Source organism: Cnephaeus nilssonii (assembly GCF_951640355.1).
Source record: "Cnephaeus nilssonii genome assembly, chromosome: 13".
Classification (NCBI taxonomy): Eukaryota; Metazoa; Chordata; class Mammalia; order Chiroptera; family Vespertilionidae; genus Cnephaeus; species Cnephaeus nilssonii.
Genome location: NC_137084.1, coordinates 43288103 through 43308465, shown reverse-complemented (window position 1 = coordinate 43308465; position 20363 = coordinate 43288103). Strand labels below are relative to the sequence as shown.

At 55.8% G+C, this 20363-nt stretch overlaps 1 protein-coding gene across 8 annotated transcripts; it reads right to left on the bottom strand.

Moving 5' to 3' along the window:
• Positions 1-2038: 2038 nt before the first annotated feature.
• Positions 2039-20004, bottom strand: P2RY2 (purinergic receptor P2Y2). Of its 8 annotated transcripts, none has more exons than XM_079787267.1 (4): positions 19368-19743; positions 17717-17827; positions 11175-11353; positions 2039-6201 (listed from the first exon to the last, which is right to left on the bottom strand). In XM_079787267.1, exon 4 carries the CDS (start codon positions 6195-6197, stop codon positions 5070-5072), a length of 1128 nt encoding a protein of 375 aa, XP_079643393.1. In that variant the 5' UTR covers positions 6198-6201; positions 11175-11353; positions 17717-17827; positions 19368-19743; the 3' UTR covers positions 2039-5069. The 8 variants fall into 8 exon arrangements, with proteins under 8 accessions (XP_079643393.1, XP_079643398.1, XP_079643397.1 ...); XM_079787272.1 differs by having other exon boundaries at positions 19555-19743; XM_079787271.1 differs by lacking the exons at positions 17717-17827; positions 19368-19743 and adding an exon at positions 19814-20002.
• Between the last annotated feature and the right edge of the window lie 359 nt (positions 20005-20363).

Below are 20363 nucleotides of genomic sequence, written 5' to 3'. Positions count from 1 at the left end.
AGGGCTGAAAATAGTCCAGGGTGGAGCCCCTGGGGACTGGGTTTGGGGCAGATGAGTGACTTGCCCGGCCTGGCCCATTGTTTCAGGATGGGACAGGGCTGAGACAGAATACCTGGCTAAGCTGGAGCTAAGGCAGAGGCAAGCCCAGGAAGCCCCTGCTAACGGAAGAATCGCTGGACGGTGCCAAGCCCTACTGAAGATGCAGAAACTGAAGCCCAGAGAGAAGGGATTCAGCAAGTCACATGGTGTATCAGGGCAGAGGAGGATCAGAGTTTGACTTCTGGGGCTCATTTCCCCCCATCACTCACCCCCCACAAGCACATTCCCCTTGGGAAGGCAAGAAAATTCCTCACCCTGCAGCCACTTCTGGCCAAGCTCCACCCTCCAGCCCGTAAGCTCCACCCTCCATTCAAGGCACTGTGTGCTGCCAATGGAGTCACTTTACCTCTCTGGTCACTTGATGCCAGAGAGACTCACTACCCCCCGCTCTAGTTCTCAGAACTGAGAGCTCAGTGGGCCTTGGGTATGCCTGGAGGAGCAGCTGTGAGCTGTGCCTGTGATGAAAATCTAGATCGCTGATGCCCTAATGGAGATAGGGAGAACCGGAACGTGGGAGGCAAGTTCTCCAGAGTGGCCCAGAGAGGGAAGGCAGGTGGCCTCAGCTCACACAGCAAAAGCTGCCTGTTGGTTGTCTGCTTTGGCCCAGCTCCAGCCCAGCACTCCCACGCCGGAATCCTGGTTGAACCAAGGAGTGTCTGCAGCACCCCAGGGCAGGCACCATTCGTCAGAGAGAAGTGGCTCCATCTGCTTCCACGGGTGGGGGGAGCTCTCTGGCCCAAAGGGACTGGCTGCGGAAGCTTGGCATCCAGGGCATCCTCCTCCCCCTCCCACTGTCCACTCTCCCCGCTGCCCTCCCCCGGCCAGACACCGGGACCAGGCTCTGTAAACACAGGCCCACGTGCCTGAAGGCTACACGGTGCCCGGTTGGGTAGAGAGGGTGGTCCCCCTCTTACTCCAGAAAGGACCTGCTCCCCTCCTCCTCCACCCTGGGGAAGGCTTGGCCACAGGAGACCCGTGGTGCTCACTGGCCGGACATGCTGTTCTTTTCTTCAAATAACTTACACTCATGTGGTTGCATATTAAATATGTCAACTCCATGAAGGTAGGGTCTGGCGGGTTCGCCTTCGTATCCTCTTGGCACAGTGCCTGCGTGTAAACGTTTGCCACGTGCCAGGCCCTATTCTAAGGCTCCATGTGTATGAACTCGGGTGAGCCTCCCAGTGACCTGCATGGGAGGCAGCCCTTCCTTTTAGCAAAGAGGAAACCGAGGCACTGCAAGATTAAGTAAGTTGCCCAAGGTTCCAGGGCTGGAAGAATTGGAGACCATACTCAAACCCAGATGGTCTGGGCATAGAACCTGTGCTCTTAACCCCATTCTCGCCACATGGCCCTCCTTCCCCACAGGGGTTTCGAGTGGCCAGGGATACTGGAAAGGGAACTAATCTGGGCCTCAGATGGACCTGGGCTCAGTCTCGAGTCACTTAACGACCTGTATAACTCGGAGCAAGCCATTACTTCCCAGAGCCTGTCCCCTCATCTGCTGAACAGGGATAAGAATGCCTATTTCACACGGTTGTAGTGAAGAAATAATGACATAATGGATGTGATAGGGTCTGGCATGGTGCCTGGGGCATGGATTTGCACATGAGTTCCCTTCCTCAGGCACCTGACTCGGAACAGATCAGCCCAAATCTGCCGCGACAAGGGGCCTAGACTGGAGCAAATTGTGTCTGGGGAGTATGTTGTTCAGGGCTTCTCCTAGCCTTGGAGGGTGAGTGGGAATGTCTGCTGGGACTCCCCCTCCCTCCTGGGCCCTGGGATACCTGCTACCCAGGGCAGAGACCCCTCTGTGCCAGGGTCCCTGCTCAGGTTGCAGGGAGCTCCTTGAGAACAGCTGCTGCAGGCAAGTCAGCAGGCATTGACTTCCCCCACCCCGCCCGCTCTTACCCCAACCCTCTGCCCCGCCCCCCGCCATCCCTGGCCTCGGCTGCGCTGCCTGCCGCTCTCTCCACTTGGGGCGGTGGGGGTGACAGCAGGATTTCCACCAAGGCACCGACCTGCAGTAAAGGAAGCAGAGCAGCAGGGGCAGCCTGAGCCCTCGGCATATGTCCAGGCGCCATGCTGACCTCCTGAGTGATCTCGGGCAAGGCCCCGCCCCTCTCTGGCCTTGAGTCTGCAGCTGGCTGGATAATCCCTGGGGTCCCTCTCTGTCATGTGGCTGTGCCCTTTCACAGTGGCCTTCAGGAGTCAACAGCCTCAGGAAGTGATGTCAGGGTGAGGAGGTGGGAAGGTGGGGAGGGGCAGGGAGGCCCAGAGTGTAAGAAGAGATATTTTGAGAGCAGGCATGTCCCCCCATGTCACTGTTGGACAATGGTCTGGGGCTGGGAGTGGAAAATCCTGCTCTTACTTGAGCTGAAAATAACACAAGGCAGCAGGGTCAGGAGCCTCACCCACCAGGCGGGTGGCCTGGGCACTGAGCAGCAGGCCAGATGTCCACACCGAGGGGGCCAGGCAGTCCAACTGGGGTCGAGAGGTAGGACCCTGGGCCTGTCCCTGGATTCCTTAGAACTCCCTGCCACAAGATTAAGGGGTGAGTCAGCTCCCCTGTGTCCCCTAGGTCCTGTGTCCTTAGAAATCCGCAGGCAGCTGGGTGACAGAAGACTTCATGGGGCTAGGCCATAGTGTTGTCTCCATGTGCTGTGGCGTCCTGGGTTTTCGGGGTCTCCAGGGCAGCTGCTGGAGGGGTTGGTGGGCAAGATATGAAAAGAATGGGGGCTAAGGGACCTTGGGCCCACGGTGTCCACAGTCCCACCCACAACCACTGATGTACTCTCACGAGTCCCCAAAATCATGATATACAACCCCTGATTCTGGATCTAAGAAGGGCTAAGGGAGTCAGAGCCCAACATTTACACTCCTGGCCAGCACAGCCTCTTACCTGGGCAGGGTGTCCCTATAAACTGGGGTGCATTTCAGCCTGAACAGCAGCCAGTAGGAAAGAGACAGACTCAAACCTACAGGAAAGGCACAAAGACAACCTGAAAGAGGTAGTCATGAACAAAGTTCTTAGGGACTCAGGTTACATTAACAGAAGTATAAGACCTAGAATGTAGGAGGTAAGCCTTTAACTCTATTTTGAGCAGGTCACCCACATTGCACCATGCAGAGTCATCATTTGGGTCATGGCTTGTGATGGGTCCCTATCACATGAGGAGCTGAGAAGCTAGTCTCTAAATAGAGCAACCCTTGGGGGGTGCCCCTTTTTGCCAAGGCGGCGTGGGAAGGGTGGAGAAGTCATAGGAGGCTGGGAAAGTGAGACGAGGAAAGAGCCTTATCTCAGGTAGAGTGGGCCCTTAGGAAGAGGGGGTGAGTCCTTATCCTTGAGGTTAACTGTGAGACCTGTCGGTTTTGCCCTGTCCCTGACCAAAGGCTAGTGGTCCCTGTCCAGCTGAGCTCCACAAATCTCCAGAGTGATCCTGGCTGGACCCAGAACCTGTCACAGGTGAGACCCATCTCCCCCACACTAAGCCCTGACCCAACCGGAACACCAACCATTTTGCCATATAGCTGGATTTTCCACGAAGGCAGAGGACCGGATAGAAGAGGAGTGAGTCTCTCCCACACTACTCAGTGCTAAGGGAACCACATGATCAGGGCAAGGAGGGAGTCCTGACTTGACCTCCTTGTGACCCAGCCCCCACCTCATTCCTGCTTTTAGCCTGGGCACCAGCTGCCCAGCCTCCTTCCAGTTCCTACACACCCTGCTCTCCTGGCCCCATGTCTTTGCCCAGGATGCACCTGAATTTGGATATTCCCGATGAACTGCTTTCCTCAGAAACTATAGCTTGGGAGTCCACAGCCCCAACCATTCAACATTACCCAGTGATGTACTGGGAGCAATTTGTACTGTTTGCAAGAGCCAATTGTTAAATTCTCAGCAATTCTGCTGATAGGTTGACATTATTTTGGTAGTCTGAAATTGGCCATTGTAGCAGTGTTTGCACCACGGCAATTGGCAATGCTACAAATAAGGGGTTCCCTTCACCCACCTGGAGGGCCAGTTAAATGTTTTAACATTTACCAGTACATGATTGCCATTAAGTCCTAAACTGGGGGATCCCAAGGTATGGGACCCCACCCGACTCCTCTCTGTGCCAGCAGAACTAGGTACAAAAGCCAGTTAGCTTTAAGGTGGGGGCTGACCTGGGTCTAGAGAGGGGACACCTGATATGAGACCACCACTGAGGCAGCTAGTGGGAAGGCAGGTGGCTGTCTAGAACAGGTTGGAGAAAGGAACCTAGTGTGCTTGGTGAGAGCTTCCCAGGCTACATTCCCATCCTCCAACCACACAATAGGCCACAGGCGCAGCAGACAACAACACTTTTAGTATGAGTTACAGCCTCAAACTGGCTCCCAGCCCATGGGAGCCTCCAGATGGTTTTATGAATCAGTTTCCAGATGTTCATCTCTGGGGCTGGGGGTACTTCTCATTGCTTAGTCCACTGTGGCACCCAGACCTGCCCCAGTTCCCCTGTGGGAAGCTCTGGCTCAGCACTGGTTGCAACCAGGGTCTTCTAGTCAGCCTGGGACCCCACCCCTCCCAGGTCGCTCAGGCCCCGATCCTCTGTGTGACGTTGGTAAGTCACATTCCTCTGTTGGCCTGTTTCTCTATTTGACTTGGGTCAGCAGGGCTCTAGCCTAGGTCCCTTGGCAGGCACGGCCAGCTATTTTTTGTGGGTGAGTCAGGCCCTGAACCCTTGCCTTCTTGAAACCTCATTCCCCAGTTGACACATACAAATGGTGACGGGGGTGTGGGGCACTGTTGAGCTCGCTGGACCACCAAGTGTCCAGAGCCCCTGCCAAGTGACAGAGTGTTGGGGTTATGGCTCCCTGGACCATCCAGCATGAGTCATGATGATCCGTATCTGGGGAGATCCCCTCATTTGAACAAGTCATAGCCCCTACAGATTCCCCCGTACAAGCTTGCACAGGCCGCAGGGGTTGAGGCCTTACAGCCTGATGTCCTTAGTGTTCCCACCACCAGCCAACGGGGACTCCCTGCTGGAGTTCTCACTGCTGGCCGACCCAGCTTCTGCCCTGGTGTCAGTTCTATGAAACTTGCGCAGGTCCAGCCGGCGGGTGGCCTGGGCAGGAGGAGTGGGATTTGTGGGTGGCTTGGAGTCCCGGGCAAAGCGCACAAGCCTCTGCCCGGCCAGGAAGTAGAGCACGGGGTCCAGGCAACTGTTGGCACTGGCCAGCGGCCGGGTGATCTTGTAGGCCATGTTGATGGCGTTGAGGGTGTGGCAGCTGAGGTCCAGAGAGCGGAAGGAGTAGTAGAGGGTTCGGGTGACGTGGAAAGGCAGGAAGCAGAGGGCGAACACCGCCAGGACCACGGCGATGGTGCGCACGGACTTGCGCTTGGCGCGCGGCAGGCCGCCCGCGGTCCCGTAGGCGGGCTGGAGCAGCCGCCGCGCCATGAGCACGTAGCAGACCAGGATGGTGGCGAAGGGCGCCGCGAAGAGCAGGCCCAGCATGACGGAGATGTAGACCAGGAAGTGGCTGAAGAGGCTAGGGGCCGAGGTGTCGTGGCAGGTGATGCGGCTGCCGCGCGTGCTGGTGGTGACGAAGTAGAGCACGGGCGCTTGGCAGGCCAGCACCAGCACCCACACGGCGGCTGCCACCCGCCGGGCGTAGCGGGCCCGGCCCCAGCGCAGCGAGCGTAGCGGGCGCAAGACCCCCAGGCAGCGGTGCACGCTGATGCACGTGAGGAAGAGGATGCTGCAGTAAAGGTTGGTGTAGAAGAGGAACCGCACCAGCTTGCAGAGCACCGTGCTGAAGGGCCAGTGGTCGCCGCGGGCGTAGTAGTAGACCAGCAGCGGCAGGGAGGCCGCGTACAGCGCGTCCGACACCGCCAGGTGGAACATGTAGGTGGTGGAGGCGTTCCAGGTCTTGAGGCGGCAGAGGAAGATGTAGAGCACGGCCACGTTCAGGCACAGCCCGAGCACGCACACCACGCCGTAGGACACGGGCAGCAGCACGTACTTGAAGTCCTCGTTGAAGCGGCACTTGTAGCCCAGCTCATCCCCATCCCACGTGTCATTGATGGTGCTGTTCCAGAGGCCCGGGCCTGCGGCCATTGCCCTGAAGGAAAGGGGGCGGGGTGGGGAGAACAGCCTTCAGGGTTTTGGCCAGGCTCATCCAAGAGGCCTGACACACCCACCCGACCAAGGGATAGGAGCAGATTCCTTCGGTTAAGATCTGCCCAACCACGTTCAAGGCCTTCTGACCTGGCTCCCTGGACCCAGAGGGCCCAGGACCTCGGAACCCTGCAACCTCAAAAATGCATGAGAATGCATGAGATCCATAAATAGCAGGATCAGACAATTCTAAAACTTTAGAACAGAGGTAGGCAAACTACACACTACAGGTCAAAGCCAACCCAATAAAGCTTTATTGGAATAGAGCGTACCCATCTGTTTACAAAGAACTGAACAGTTGTGACAAAGACCATCTGTTCTGCAAAATATAAAATATTCTAGAACCTCAGGAGCACAGAATTCTAGATCTGGGATTCTGAACTCTAGAATCTGAGGATTCGAGAGGGTATAATTTCAGATTCATGGACAGGGCCCCTTGAGGCCTATGGGCTCCACCTCACACCCAGTGCGCACTGCCTTCTGAAGTGTTTCTGGCCAATGGGCAGCCCATACCTTCCTGGGGGCATTAGAACATTCTTTCCTTTAGCTTATTCTTTGGCTCCCTAGGGAGGTTCTGGCCCTGCGCCTGGTATTTTGGTATTGAGGAAGTATTTCCAAGGGTCTCCCTCTTCAGTCACTCATTCATTCTTTCAGCAAATATTTTTTATTTTATATTATTTTAGATACTTTTACGTTCTGGCACTTTCTGCATCTGTAAACAGTAGTGCAGTTCCCTGGAGTGGGAGTCTACCAGATGGGACAGTGACCCTCCTGAAGATTTCAGAGAAGTCTGGGGTGGAGATGGGAGTGGGGACAGCTGGGGACTTCATTTGTGGGTCAAATTCAGCTTCCTCCAGGCTTACCCAGCTTTTCTTCCACTCTACCACGATCTTGAGGTTCCCCTACATTGTCCCTAGTGGGTATATAACACACCCACAGGGCCTGACTGGCCAGTGAGCACCTGGAGAACAAGTTATCCACCTTCCTCCTCTCCTCACCCCCACCAATGTGACCAGTAAGATCTCTCGCTCATCTGGGAGGCAGGAGACAGATATCCCAGTGTGGAGGGTGATGATATGCCCAAAGGTACCAGAAGGCAGGCTGGGAATCCTAGCAGGGGTCCCTGGTGGACAGTTTGGGACAAACACAAAGAATAACTTTCTAGCCCAGCCAGTGTGGCTCAGTGGTTGAGTGTCAATCCATGAACCAAAAGGTCACCAGCTCAATTCCCGGGTCAGGGCACATGCCCAGGTTGTGAGCTTGATCCCCAGTAGGGGGTGTGCAGGAGGCAGCTGATTGATGATCCTCTCTCATCATTGATGTTTCTATCTCTCTCTCCCTCTCCCTTCCTCTCTCTAAAAATCAATAAAAACATATTTTTAAAAAAGAATAATTTTCTAACAGTGAAAGGGCAGAGGGGGCTGACCATTTCAAACCGTGTTACTGTATGTTCTTTTTAAATGTCACCTCATTCCATCCTTACAACATGCTTGTGGGAGCCAGGCTATCATGCCCAATAAAGAGGCTGAGACACAAATCATTCAAGTTATTTGGCCAAGGTCACAGGCTACAATTCCTATCTAGGAATTGGAAGGTGCCATCAGAGGGAGATAGAGAACTCTCCGCTATGGGGTTGTGCAAGCGGAGTCTTCAGGAGGGCTCGTGTCCTGCGTGTGGGTGTGTCTGGGAGGACACAGAGGACAGATAATGTGTGAGTCCTTCCTACCCTGATAATCTGGGGCTGTACAATTCCCTTCATGTTGGAAACTGGGGTCCTGAGAGGCTGGGACTTGGGGATTCTGTCGGGCCAGCGAAATCCACTCCTTTAGACCCTAAGCTTCATGCCCAGCCTGGCCTCTCAGCGGAAGTTCAAGGCCCTTGACGTTGAGGTTAGGGGGGCTGAGGGACACATAGGTGCCTCAGTCTCCCTTATTTCCCAATTTTCCACTACCCACCACCCCAGATCTTTCCTGTCTCCTGTTGTCAGCAAAGGTGCAACCAGGAGGAAGGGAGCCTGCACTGGTGACCTCCCTCCCATGGTCATAGGCTCCTTCCTAAGGAGCCACAGCAGATCCAGGGTGAGGAGGCAGGGAGAAGCCTATGTGGTACCAAGCTGAGCGAGAGCTGGGATGGAGGGGCTCTGGAAGGGCTAAACTGCTGGGATCCCTCTTGCCCGGGGCCAGGACTCAGGACCTGGCATTAAAGCATTTCCTGCCTCCCGTCCCTGCTCCAAGCAGCCCAGTGTCACCTCTACCCTTGCTGTTGGAGCCACTGCATCAGCCTCCAACCTCAGTCCTCCCCAATCCAGAGGGGTCTTTGTAAAAGACAAAGTCATCCCCCTGCTTGAAACCCTCCATGGCTCCTGCCTGCTGTCAGGAGAAAGCCTCTGCCAAGCTTACCAGCCCCAACCATCCTCTGTGACCTGCAGTTTCCTGAATGTGCCCAACACTCCTCCTCTCTCAGCTTTGGTTCATGTTGCTCCTTCAACCAGGAATCCACTCACACCTTTCATATCTACCTGTTGAAATTACAACTCTTTATCCTTCAGAGCAGCAAGCCCCAGTGATTACGAAGAACCTGGCCTCTGGAGTCAGACCTCCTAATTCCACTTCTATAAAATGGGGTGGTTACTGGAACCTGTATCATAGAACTGCTGTGAGGATGAAGTGAGTAATCGGTATAAAATGTTTGGAGCAATGCCTGGCACACAGTAGGTATGCTGTGATGTTATGAGCTTCAAGGCTCAGCTCAGATGTGGCCTTCTCTTGAAATCTTTGGGATGCTCTCTCAGGCCACTGGTGGAGGAGCAACAGGTCTTGACTGAAGGCAGGTGAGTGTGGTGGGCCAGGGGAGTGCTGATGAGCCCAAAGCTAGGGCCAGGCCTGGGACCTCTGAGGGGAGAGATCTGAGAGCTGTTTGGGAGGAAGGCTGGAGAGACTGGCCCAGAGGAAGTTGGATGGAGTTGGGCAGGAGAGGGAGGCAGACAAGAGGCCCGGCTCAGGGGTTGGGAGGAGGAGCAGGAGAGGGGAGAGGAGGAATTCAGTGTCAGACACTGTAAGTGTGGGGAGCCCTGAAGGGGTATGGTGGGATGTGGGCATGGGAGAAGGCTGGGGCCATCAGATCTGACATTTTGGGAGATTGGCTGGGAGTTGCTGGCTCACAGAAGCTGCAGGAGGAGTGTGGAGGCCAAGTATGAGGCTGAGGACCTGTAGAAGGGCCACCAGCGTGGGGTGTCCAGCCCTGCCACAGACCCTCAGTGACATTAGGCATTTCCTGCCCTCCTGAGACTCAGACCTCTCTAGGGCTGAATTCCCTGGCCTTGGAGAATTGTGGCAATAAAACCTCCCTCATGAGGTCCTCTTCCCACTGGAGATAGGGAGAGCAGCCCCTCCATGACATCCAGTCCCACCTCTGCGCTGCTGCTTTAGGTCCAGCCCCAAGGCAGGTGTCTCCTCAGAGTCCGGCCAACATCCCATTGCTCTGCACAATGCTCTTGCTAATCACTTGTGGTGGAATCTCTGACACTAGCGAGAGGGGTGGAGACTTCCTTAAGTTTCCACGGAACCTAGGGAGCTGCCCTTTCCACCTGCTCGAAGATATCCTGGCCTCCTCCCTCCCAGGCCAGCTGGGGATTCCATTGCCATGGCCCCCATCCAGACTGACTCTGCCCACCCTCTCCCTCCACAGGCTGGCTCACCAGCCTGTGATTACACCTCTCCTGCCTCCCCAGCCTTTGCTTATGGAGATAGCCAAGTCCCCAGCCCTGTCTTCTCTCTTTTCTGACCTCCGATGCCCTTGGGGCCTCACTCCCTGCTCCCCTGGGACTGGCTTCTGCCTAACTTTGCCTCACACCACTCACCAGCCCCCTGCCCTGAAAAGCTCCTAGTCTGGAGGGAGCTATGAGCCGTGCAAGTGCCCTCCCAGGCTCCCTTGCCTTTGTGCATGCTGTTCCTTCTGTCTGGAAACCCACCCACATTGCACTCCATCCTGCCCATCCCTCAAGGTTCTCTTCAAATGTCACCTCATCTCTGAAGCTGCCCTCTTAACACCACCCCCAGGCATTCCTCATACCCTGTTAGTAATTTGTCCATCCATCTTCTACCCCAACACATTCCAAGTACTTCTAGAGGATTGGGACTATCTGATTCTTTTCTCTGTCCCTAGCCACCAAGAGGCCTGATTTAAAGCAGGTATAACATGAATAAGATAATGAACGAGTGAATGAATGAATGAATGAATGTATGAATGAATCAAGCACAAAAGGCTATGGGAGCCCAAAGGAGGATGAGCTTTATGATGGTGGTTCTCCTTTCCCTTATTCCCCTGAGAGCCTCCCAGAGGACAATGGCACTTAAAGATTTATCAGCTGCTGACCCTCGGTGGCCAGGAGTCACCCCAGCTCTCCTGGGGCCCAGCCCGCCTAAGGTTCCTGGACTGTCTCTCTTTCAAGAGGTGCAGAGAAGGCCCTACCCTTCTCTGGACAGAGGGAGGGTAACTGGACCCAGATATTCTGGAGATGGGTCAGCTGTCTGAGCTAACCACACTCTTTTAGTTCATCCACCTCTGGCTCAGACCCAGGGTCAGGAGCTCCCGATCCTGGAGCCCCATCCCCTCACTTTGTAGGGGTCAAGCCTGGGATGAGCAGCTTCCACACAGCAACTCAGTTTTATCCCCCACCCTCATTCCTCAGCAGATACTGCCATAGAGCTATTCGTTCAGGGTCACACTGCCAGGAATTGGAAAAATTGGGCTTGTTACCCAGGGCTGTCTGGCTCCAAAGCCTGAATTTATCACAGCCTGGGATGAGGGAGCAGGGCAGGGATCCCCTTGCTCTGCCGCCGGTTCAGTGTATACACACACGTGCACGCACCTGCCCCAGCCTCCTAGCCAGTGGACCCCGCCCTCGCACGTCCGTACCTGACCGGCCCCTGCTCTCGCCGTCAGGATGCTCGGTGCCCGCTCAGGTTCCTCACTCATGAATGCACAGGCTTGGACAGGGCGGCAGGGAACTCTGCAGGAAACAGGAAAAACAGGTCCCCCGCCTGGGGCCGCACCCAGCTTCCAGCATTTCTCAGGGTAGGCAGTGTTGTGGGCTCCTGAGACACAGGGAGGTGGAGACAGTGTGGGCTCTGGATCATGGGAAGCCAGCCAGGCCAAGCCCTCCCGGGGCCACCTGCTCTGCTCCAGCCTTGGCCTGAGAGAGGCAGAGAGGTGACCGTGTGCTGGTCCCAGTAGGGGTCTCCTCTGCCCACCAGCCATCCACCCTCAGCTTACAGGCTCCAGGGATGGCTGTTCCCAGCCTCCTTCCCCAGGACCCCCCGTTCACAGGAAGGTGGCTCTGCCAGAGAAGGTCTCCCTGTGTCCTGCAGAGCTGAGCTGAGCCTCTAATGCCCCTTCCCTTGATTTTGATTCTGTGCTTTAGCCCCACAACAGGAAACAGTTACCCTCCTTGCCCGGTATACACTTGACAGTACTTCAGCCAACCCAGTTTTGCTCAAGCTGAGTCTCTATCTGGAATATCCCTTTTCCCTCTAATCATTCCTCCATAGGTGTTGTAAACACACACGAACATTCACAGGCATGGACACACCTAGATACACAGCTACACAGAGATGTATACAATCACACGGAGACAGTCACGAAGTGCACACACACAGTCCTAGTCAGGGCCTGAAATAGCCTTTAGAAATCAGTGTGCCAAACTCCCATTTGACAGAAGACACTGAGACTCAAGGCCTCACAGTAAGTCAGTGATGCAGACAAGATCAGAAGCCAGGCCTTCTGGGCTCTGGCCCTGGCTTTTGTCTTGCCTGGGAGCCCCTCACACACACCAGGCACAGGGCTGCAGTGAGGGTGTGGTTACCTAGTAGACCCTCTGTGTGGACAGGTCCCAGCATCCATCAGAATCTCAGACACATCACAGGGGGAAAAGAACATCCCTTTTCTGTCGCCTTCATTTCTCCACAGCGGGAGAGTGGGGTTCTAGATAGCAGAGGCCAGGTCCGCAGGCTGGGGTGCAGCGCGAGCATGGCGGAAAGTGGAGGGAGGAGATGGGTGGCTGCAGGAATGGACAGGAGTAAAGGCACTGGGAAATAACCCTGGGCACCGCGTTCCTAGTGGGCCTTGCCCCAGGATCCTCAGGCTGACCTGGGCCAGTGGGCAGGTAGCTCTGTGCCAGTCTGCTCTGGAGTCTAGTGACAAGATGAAAGAACTTCACCTTTTCACCCGACTCCGCCCAGGGTCACACCCTGTCTTCTCCTTAGGAGAGGCCTTCACTCAACAGACTAAGGTGGAGCACAACTCTTTCTCAAAACCACCCTCCGATTTCTGAGAAGGGTTTCCACCATCCATCTTTCCAGGCTTCAAACCTCTAATATGCCCTTGACAACCTCTCTCTGTCCCACCCATGTGAAAACCATCACTCACCAACTCCTGTCAGTTCAACCAGTAGAGTGACTCAGGGATGGCACTTTTCCACACCTCATGGCCTTAGGCCTGCATGTCTCCTCCACATTGTACCAACCCCCTCTCTGGTCTCCTTGCCTCTACTCCTGCCCTCCTGTCCATCTTTTGTACGGCAGTCACAGGTCTTCTTAGAACATGAACCTGACCATGTACTGGGGAGCTCAGAACCTTTCCATGGCTCCCTATTACCCTGACTATGTCCAAGCCCCTGAGCCTGACACTCCAGGCCCTGCCAACCCTCTAGAACAGCAGTCGCCAACTGGTGGTCCGCGGCCCACTGGTGGTCCATGAGGTCTGAAAGGTTGGCGACTGCTGCTCCAGACAGCCCACCCTCTCTGCCTCCACCTTCATCTTCCTGTGCCAAGCACAGCAGGAGCAGTCTCATGGTCTATCTTTGCTCAGGAACACCATCCCTCAACTTCTAACAGTAATATCATCACAAGAGAGGAGTGCTTTCTCTGCCAAGTTCCATCTTTGGTGGCTTCACAGATCCCTTCTCATTTAATCCCGAGGAGCTTAGAGAAGCAAAACAACCTCTCCAAGGTCACAAAGCTAGCAAATGGCAGAGCAGCCTGGTCTGTCTGACTTGAGGAGCTGTGCCCCTGACCACCCCCTCCTTCCCTCCAAGGCCTAGGTTCTCCCCTCCAGGAAGCTCCCTGCCTAGCCCTCGGTGGGTCCCATGGCTCTGCTTTCCTGGTCGGTTCTCTACCACAGGGAATTCCCTACAGGCAGGGCCCAGGATCTACTCTTCCTGGTACTTTCTAGGTGTGAAGCAGCCATGATGGTTATTGTACCCATTTCACAGGTTAAAAAAAACAAACAAACTAAGGCCAGAAAGTGCCAAGCCAAACATGCAGAATACCTGCCCCACTGACTTGGCTCTGCCTCTACCCCACCCTGGGTCCCAGGCCAGTGTGCCCAAAGCCGGGAGAAAGGGCTGGGCAGTTCCCAGGCTAGCCGAGGAATTTCCAGGGTGGTTAGAAGACATTCCAGCTCTTCCACTAGGGTGGCTCCGGAATGTACCCGCTCACCCACCCACCTAGCTGGCCCTGTCCGGACTGGAAGGGGATTGTGACCCATCACCGTTCTGGAAGCCTCTGCTGCCTGCTTCTGCTGTGAAGAGAAGCAGAAGACCTGGACCTGGAATATCATCGAGGGACAGGGGAGGGCCCCAGGCAGGTGGAAAATCCCAGCTCTGTCATTCTCAGCCGTGGGACCGGGACAAGTCTCCTCTCCACAACTTAAGTCTCAATCCCTGGCCATCTAAGAACAGTATCTTAGGAAGACAAGAGGGGCAGGAAACCCACAGGAACTCGGGGCACAGTAGCAAGGTCACAGATCAAGTTTCCCACGCTGAAGGCCACCCTCAGGAGCCCCCAGCAGGAACTTGACCCCACCACATTTCTTCACTCACTCACCCTTTTACAGAGGTTGTCACATGGATGCCTGTCCCTGTATAGGGCTCTTGGGATTCCAAGGTGGGTCACTGTCAAGGTTGGCGAGGAAGGGGTAGGTAGCACATGGGAGAAGACCCAGAAATAGGTAATGACAACTCAGAGTGATCGGGGCTGAAGAGAGCAGAGGCAATAGGGCTAAAGCAGACAAGAGGACCCCTAATGGGAATGGGGAGGTGGTCAAGGAAGGCTTCCTGGAGAAGGGGACACCTGACCTGAATTTTGGAAGGGGTCAGGAGAGCGAAGAGAGAAAAGCAGAGTGAGCAAAAACCAGGGCAATAGATCACACAGTATATTTGGGGAACTGTTGGTCATCCCTGTGGATTGAGGGGAGAAGGCTGGGTTAAAAGACAGGGAGCATCTTGGAAGTCATTCTCTGTCCCCTCCCAAATCTCATCCACAGAGCTGAAGGCCAGTGGGCCCCAGCCTTGCCTGGAGTGCTTTCTACACTACAAGCACTGGGCTCATCTGGGGAAATAGCTGAGGGGGTAACCTCAGATGTTATCGACAGGTGCTGTTGCAAAGTAAAACCTTGCAGCCTCTCCAGGAAGCCCTTGTGCTCTGCAGCCCCTCTGGAGGCACTCTCCCTCTTGGGAGCCCTCAGGATCTTGGCTGTGGGAGCCACATGTTGGGGTTGAGCTCAGAGCATCTGAGTGTGTGGGTCTCAGATCAGCCCATCTGGTCCTCCCACCTCAGATCAGGTAACTGAGACTCCTTAAGAGTAAGGGCCTTACTCAAGGTCTGGTGTTCTACTTCTAGTATTTTCAGTGTGGAGCTGAGGACCTCCACCCTCACCCCAGGGCAGGACTCCAAACTACCTGTCCTACTACCCCTGGCCTGGCACGGTCCAGCCCAGCCCCACCCAGCACAAGGCGACAGAGATGCACTGCTAAACTGAACTAGTTCAGAACCACAAGGCCCTGGACTTCACATCAACCTATCACAATCCAGATGCCTCCAGCCAGACTCAAGAGGCAAGAACCCTGGGTTCAGGCTCCAACTTGGAACTGCCCATGCTGTGCAATCTCGGTCAATTGGTTCCCCTCTCTGAGCCTTGTGTTCTTCAGTGGTCAATTGGGGACAGTCACCACTACACAAGACAGCTCATGAGGAATGACAGGTGGGTGCTCCATGGGGCTAGCAAATCATGCACTGTCCTGCTGTGGGGCTGCACCTCCTGTCATGGTGGAGACACTGAAACACTGGCAAGGGGGCCCTCCTAGGTGATCCAGCAGAGGGGCCATGGTCAGGACAGTCAGGGAAAGTTCCTGGAAAGGGCTGTAATCAGGTATGAAGAGAAGCAGGAAGAGTCCAGGTTGGAAGAAAAAGGGAGAATGGAGGACCCAAAGGAGAAAAAGGGACAAAGCTGTAGAATGGGATACAAGTGCGTCTGTGATGCTGAGACTGTCGCATTCTGAGTGCTTCCAGGATTCTGGGTTCATTGGTACTTACAGTCCAATTGCAAGAGTCTCTGGTTCTTGGAGTAAATGCTAAATGTTTCTTTAATTCTGTTACTTGTTGCTTTTGAGATTCTCAGAACCACAGGAGTCTGGACCCTCAGAATAACACAATCGTAAGTCATTTTCCCAGGAGCCAAAGTCTCAGCAAACACCTGCCAGTGCCCCCATGTGCCTGACCTCAGAGGGACCCTGCAAATCCAGACGCAGATCAGACTCAGTCAAGCCCTTGAAGAGCTCCAGTTTGAATGGGGAGAAAGCCGCAGACATGGATCAAGTCTACTTGGGTGATCAAGCCATGACCAAAGGAAGCCCAGGGGCCATGGAGCTCATAGAACCCCTAACCAGCCTGGTAAGGTGGCCAGGAAGAGCTTCCCAGAGGAGGGCCATTTGAGCTGGGTTCTGATAGATGATTAGGAGTTTGTTAGGTGGATACAGACGTAGGAGAGCATTGAAGGCAGAAGGAAGAGCAGGTACAAAGACTCAGTGGTGTGATAGTGTGGACTGTATAAAGCCAGGGATCATGTGAGGCTGGAGTGGAGGGACAGGTGGCACAGAATGCGTATGCGTGAGGGGGAGGGCTGCAGGACTCACATGGAATGCCAGGCTGAAGAACTTGGCCTCTATCCTGAGGACAATGGGAAGCCATGACAGGGCTTAAGCAGGGAAGGACATAGTCTGAGTTGACGTTTGTAGAGATAGTGCCACGTGGAAGGTGGTTAGGGGCGGGGGGAGACTCCCCCAACTCAAGGGGAGAGGGGAGGGTCATGTGGGTCCCAAGAAGTCTGAGGGAGGCCCTTCTCCCATGCTCCAGTGCCCAGGCAGTGTCATTGCCAATACAATAACAGTGACAGGGTACCAGGAGAGAGGGCCAAGGAGGAAGTAGTTGCCCAAAAGGACCCAGGCTGCCCACTCTCGCAGCAGGAACTCTAGTTATTCATCCTGAAGCAGAAATGACTCAGGGCTAAGATATGCTGAGGCAGGGGAGTGCAGGAACTCCTCTGCTCAAGAACCAACTGTAGCTCTCCATGGAGCAAGGCCCTCCTCTCCCGCTATACGCCCACTTTCACCTGGTCATTCATTTCCCGAACACTTACTGGCATCTCTTTTAGCCCAACCTGTGTTGGGTGATGTGGGCATAGAGAGAAAGCAGGCCTGGCCTGGCCAAGTCCTGCAACTGACCTCTAGGAGGTCAGGATGGGCCCCCACACCAGCCTCCCCACCGTCAGGCCTGAACAGCTGGGGAGGCCAGGCCTGAGAACACAAAGGCAGCCCAAGAAGAAGATGTAGGCCAACGGGCACGCTAGACAGGTCCACAGAAGGCAGTTCAGGGAGAGGAAAGATTTCATTAGGGGCACCTCTATCTCCTCTCACCAGATCAGCAAGGCTTCCCTAGTCCTGTGGGCAGGCCTGAACAGGCATTAGATTATCAGCAACTGGGTAATCAGGCCACAGCAAGACCTAAAGACAGGTGTTCAGGGCAGGATTCAGACTTCCTTCAGCCTGAAAGCCAGAGGACCAGGCTGCACCTAGGTGGGGCTTCTATCTTGAACGGGGAGATATAAGCTGGGGTAGGTAGGCAGGAGCCCCAGCTTTTACCTTGTCTTTGTGACCTTGTTTCCTGAGCCCCTATTTGTTCATTTGCAAAATGAGGATAATAATTCCTCCCTAACAGGGTTGGTGGAGGGACATTTGTAAATTACGCCTAGTGAGCAGAGGTGGCACAGGCAGAGGAGGACAGTCAACAGTTAAAATTCCCCAAACAGTTAAAGTGATCCCTTGCTATTGCACCTATTTTCTGTTATTGCCTTCAAAATGCATTTCGGTCTTTGAGTATCACACGTCTTCCCTGTGCATTGCAGCTTACAAAGGCCTTTCTTGACCACTATCTTAAGAATCCTCATAGCAACCTAGCATTTGAAGAGGTAAGGATCATTGGCAGCCATTTATGAGGGTCTCCCACTATGATCCTCCAACCCATTCAGCCAGGCTTCAAGACAGCCCAGGGCGGGAAAGAGAGAAAAGTGACAAACCGTCCATGCCAGGGCCTCCCCACGCACAAATTCTCAGCACAGGGCCTCACCGGTTCTAGCCTCCTTTTAGAGGCTGGCGAAGTAGGAGTTGTCCCAAGGTCACCCAGCAAGTTGGGGGCAGAGCTGGGATGTGATCAATCACTCACTGGTCCCCTGGCTCCCTAAGGGGGAGGGAAAGTCCTAAGTGTCCTCAAATTCCTCAGCAAAAGCATCTGAGGGGTCAGGGAAGTGTTTAAACAAGGGGGTAAGGGCTCATAGTTGAAACAACGCCTGGTCGATTCTGGTAACAATATCACAAATGCCCTGACCTCCATGCACTTAGCACTACTCCATCCATTCTCCACCCTGCAGCCAGAGAGCTTTCTGAAACGTGCTCTGACCACGAATCTCCCCTGCTCATAAACCTTCCATGGCTCCCTATGGCCTTCAGATGAAATCCAAGTTTTCAGCCTGTTTACTCTGGGTCCTGTAGTGCTGCCCCAGGACACACTGTTCTGATATCCTGTGCCACCCACTCGGATGACCTGATTCTGGGTTCCCCGTCTTTGTCATGACATAGAGCTCCACTGTAGAAGGCCTTCATTGGGGAAGCTGGGGACAGGGCAGAGGAGAGGCGCTGCTCAGTTCAGTTCAGCCCTGTGCAGGGTGCTGGCAACAGTTCCTGCCCTCCAGGGGGCCTCAGACCTGGGGATTGGAAAGGAGACAGACAGAGGCCATGACAGTCCAAGTGAGAGCAGGGCTGTCAGCACCGGGACTGCAAGATCCCAGAAGAACCCAAACTAGCTGGGGGAATCAAGGAGGGCTTCCCAGAGGAGGAGACATCTGAGCTGGGCTGAACTGAGGAAGAGCAGAGTAGGAAGGCATTTCAAGCAGTGAGCTTAGAATGCACAGTGACCCAGAGGCAAGGAACTGCCCAGTACGCACAGTAGACTCCATGCAGTTACTAGCGGGTGAAGCGTCAGGTGGGAGGGGGGCTAGAGAGGCTGACAAGGACCAGTTCTTGGAGGCCTGGAGGCCCAGGCTGAGGGGTTCAGGCTGGGCCCTGTGGAAGTCTAGCCCAGAGAGAACTGTTGGGATTTGGGTTTCAGGAAGTTCCCTCTGGGAACTGATCCCACCCCAAGCTGTGAGCCTGTCCAAGAAGACATCGGTGCTGAACAGGACCCACACATCAGCTCCTCAAGGGCCCTCAAGTTCCCCATCATTGTTATTTCCCCTTCGCAGGTGAGGCCGTGAGGCTCAGAGTAGGAGCATGCCTTGCCCAGGTCACACAGTGGCTAAGGCGGGACAGGAATATAGATCTCTGATTCTCAGGGAACTTTTGAGGCTCCTGTCTGCTCAAAGAATCTCCTTCCCAACCACTCCTACCCACGGAGATAACTGAGACTTTAGCCGAGGCCTCACCCTGGCCCTCAAGAGCTCCCCCTTATCCCAGCCTAGATCCCAAACAAACCGGGCACCCAAGGCTGTGACCCCAAGGACACGGAAAGGAACAGTTCTAGTCCACAGCAGGGCTTGGCCCTTACGTCTGGCTCGGAGGCTCCCAAACCTGCAGCCCTGGCTGGGGAGTGGAGGGCGGGCACTGCCTTTTCCCAGACAGACCCTTCCTACAGCTCCACCGGCCAGATTAACAGTCCCCGGACAGAGGCTTAACTGCCCTTTCAGGCCGCTGCCCCAACCACCCCCCTCACCCCCCAGTCTTACCGGCGCCCAGGCGGGGGCGGGCCACCCGGAGTGCCCGGGAATGAGCCGGCCTCTAGGGGTTCGTGCGTCTCCAGTCGCCTCCCGGGCGCCCACTCCAGAGCGCGTGTGCACACACACACTCACACACACACAAACAAGTTCTACAAGTTCAGCTATTGACACTGCAGGGGCGCACGCTCTCACTCACCGGCACACAGACGCTCCCCAATACGAGGACACACACTCGCGGGGGGTCCGTCCACATTCCCCGTGATCAATGCTCCCGTGGGCACAGAGCTCGACTCCGACCCCCCGCGCGCTCACACCGGCTCGCCAACCGAGCCAAACGCGCGCGGCTCTGCTTTCCCCGCGGAGGCTCGGTCCGCACCGCCGCTTCCCCGGCCGCACCCGCCTCCCGCCCCCCGCCCCCCGCCTCCGGCCCCTCCAGGCGGGGGCCCGCCCCTCACCTCCGCGGGTGCTTGTCCGCCAGCCGCGGGGCGGCCGCCGCTCCCGGGTGCCCGCGCCCGCGTCCTGCCGCCGCTGCCGCAGGGACCCACGTGCCGGGAGGCCCCACCCGCCCGGCGGAGCGCCCACTCCGGCTGGGTCACGCAGGGGCGAACGGACTCTGGACAGACTCCGGAGCCGCCCCGCCCCGACCCGCCCCGTCCCGACACCCAGCCACCGGCTTAGGGACGCGGCCGCGGGGTCAACGCATCTGCCCGGGGTGCTGCCCGGGGCGGGGCTGGCGGCCACAGTGCTGCTGCCCGGCTGAGGTTTCCAGCGACGCTCAAGTTTTGCAAAGTTTGTCTGGTGCTTGTGTGGCTCCCGTCGCTGCCCACCGCGAGACCGAGCCAAGAACCTGTGCCCTCTCCTCCGGGGACCCGCTTGGAGCACCACCCAGAGGACTCTGCTCCCTGGGGCTGGGGAGGGGTGGGGGGCGCTCCTCGCGGCCTCAGGGAGGAAATCCCGGCGCTCAGGGCCCCGCTAGTCTCCAGCTCCAGAGAGGAGGGCGGGAGC

Coding starts and splice junctions, on each gene's coding strand:
- P2RY2 (XM_079787273.1), bottom strand. CDS start 6,197: ATGGCCGCAGGCCCGGGCCTCTGGAACAGCACCATCAATGACACGTGG.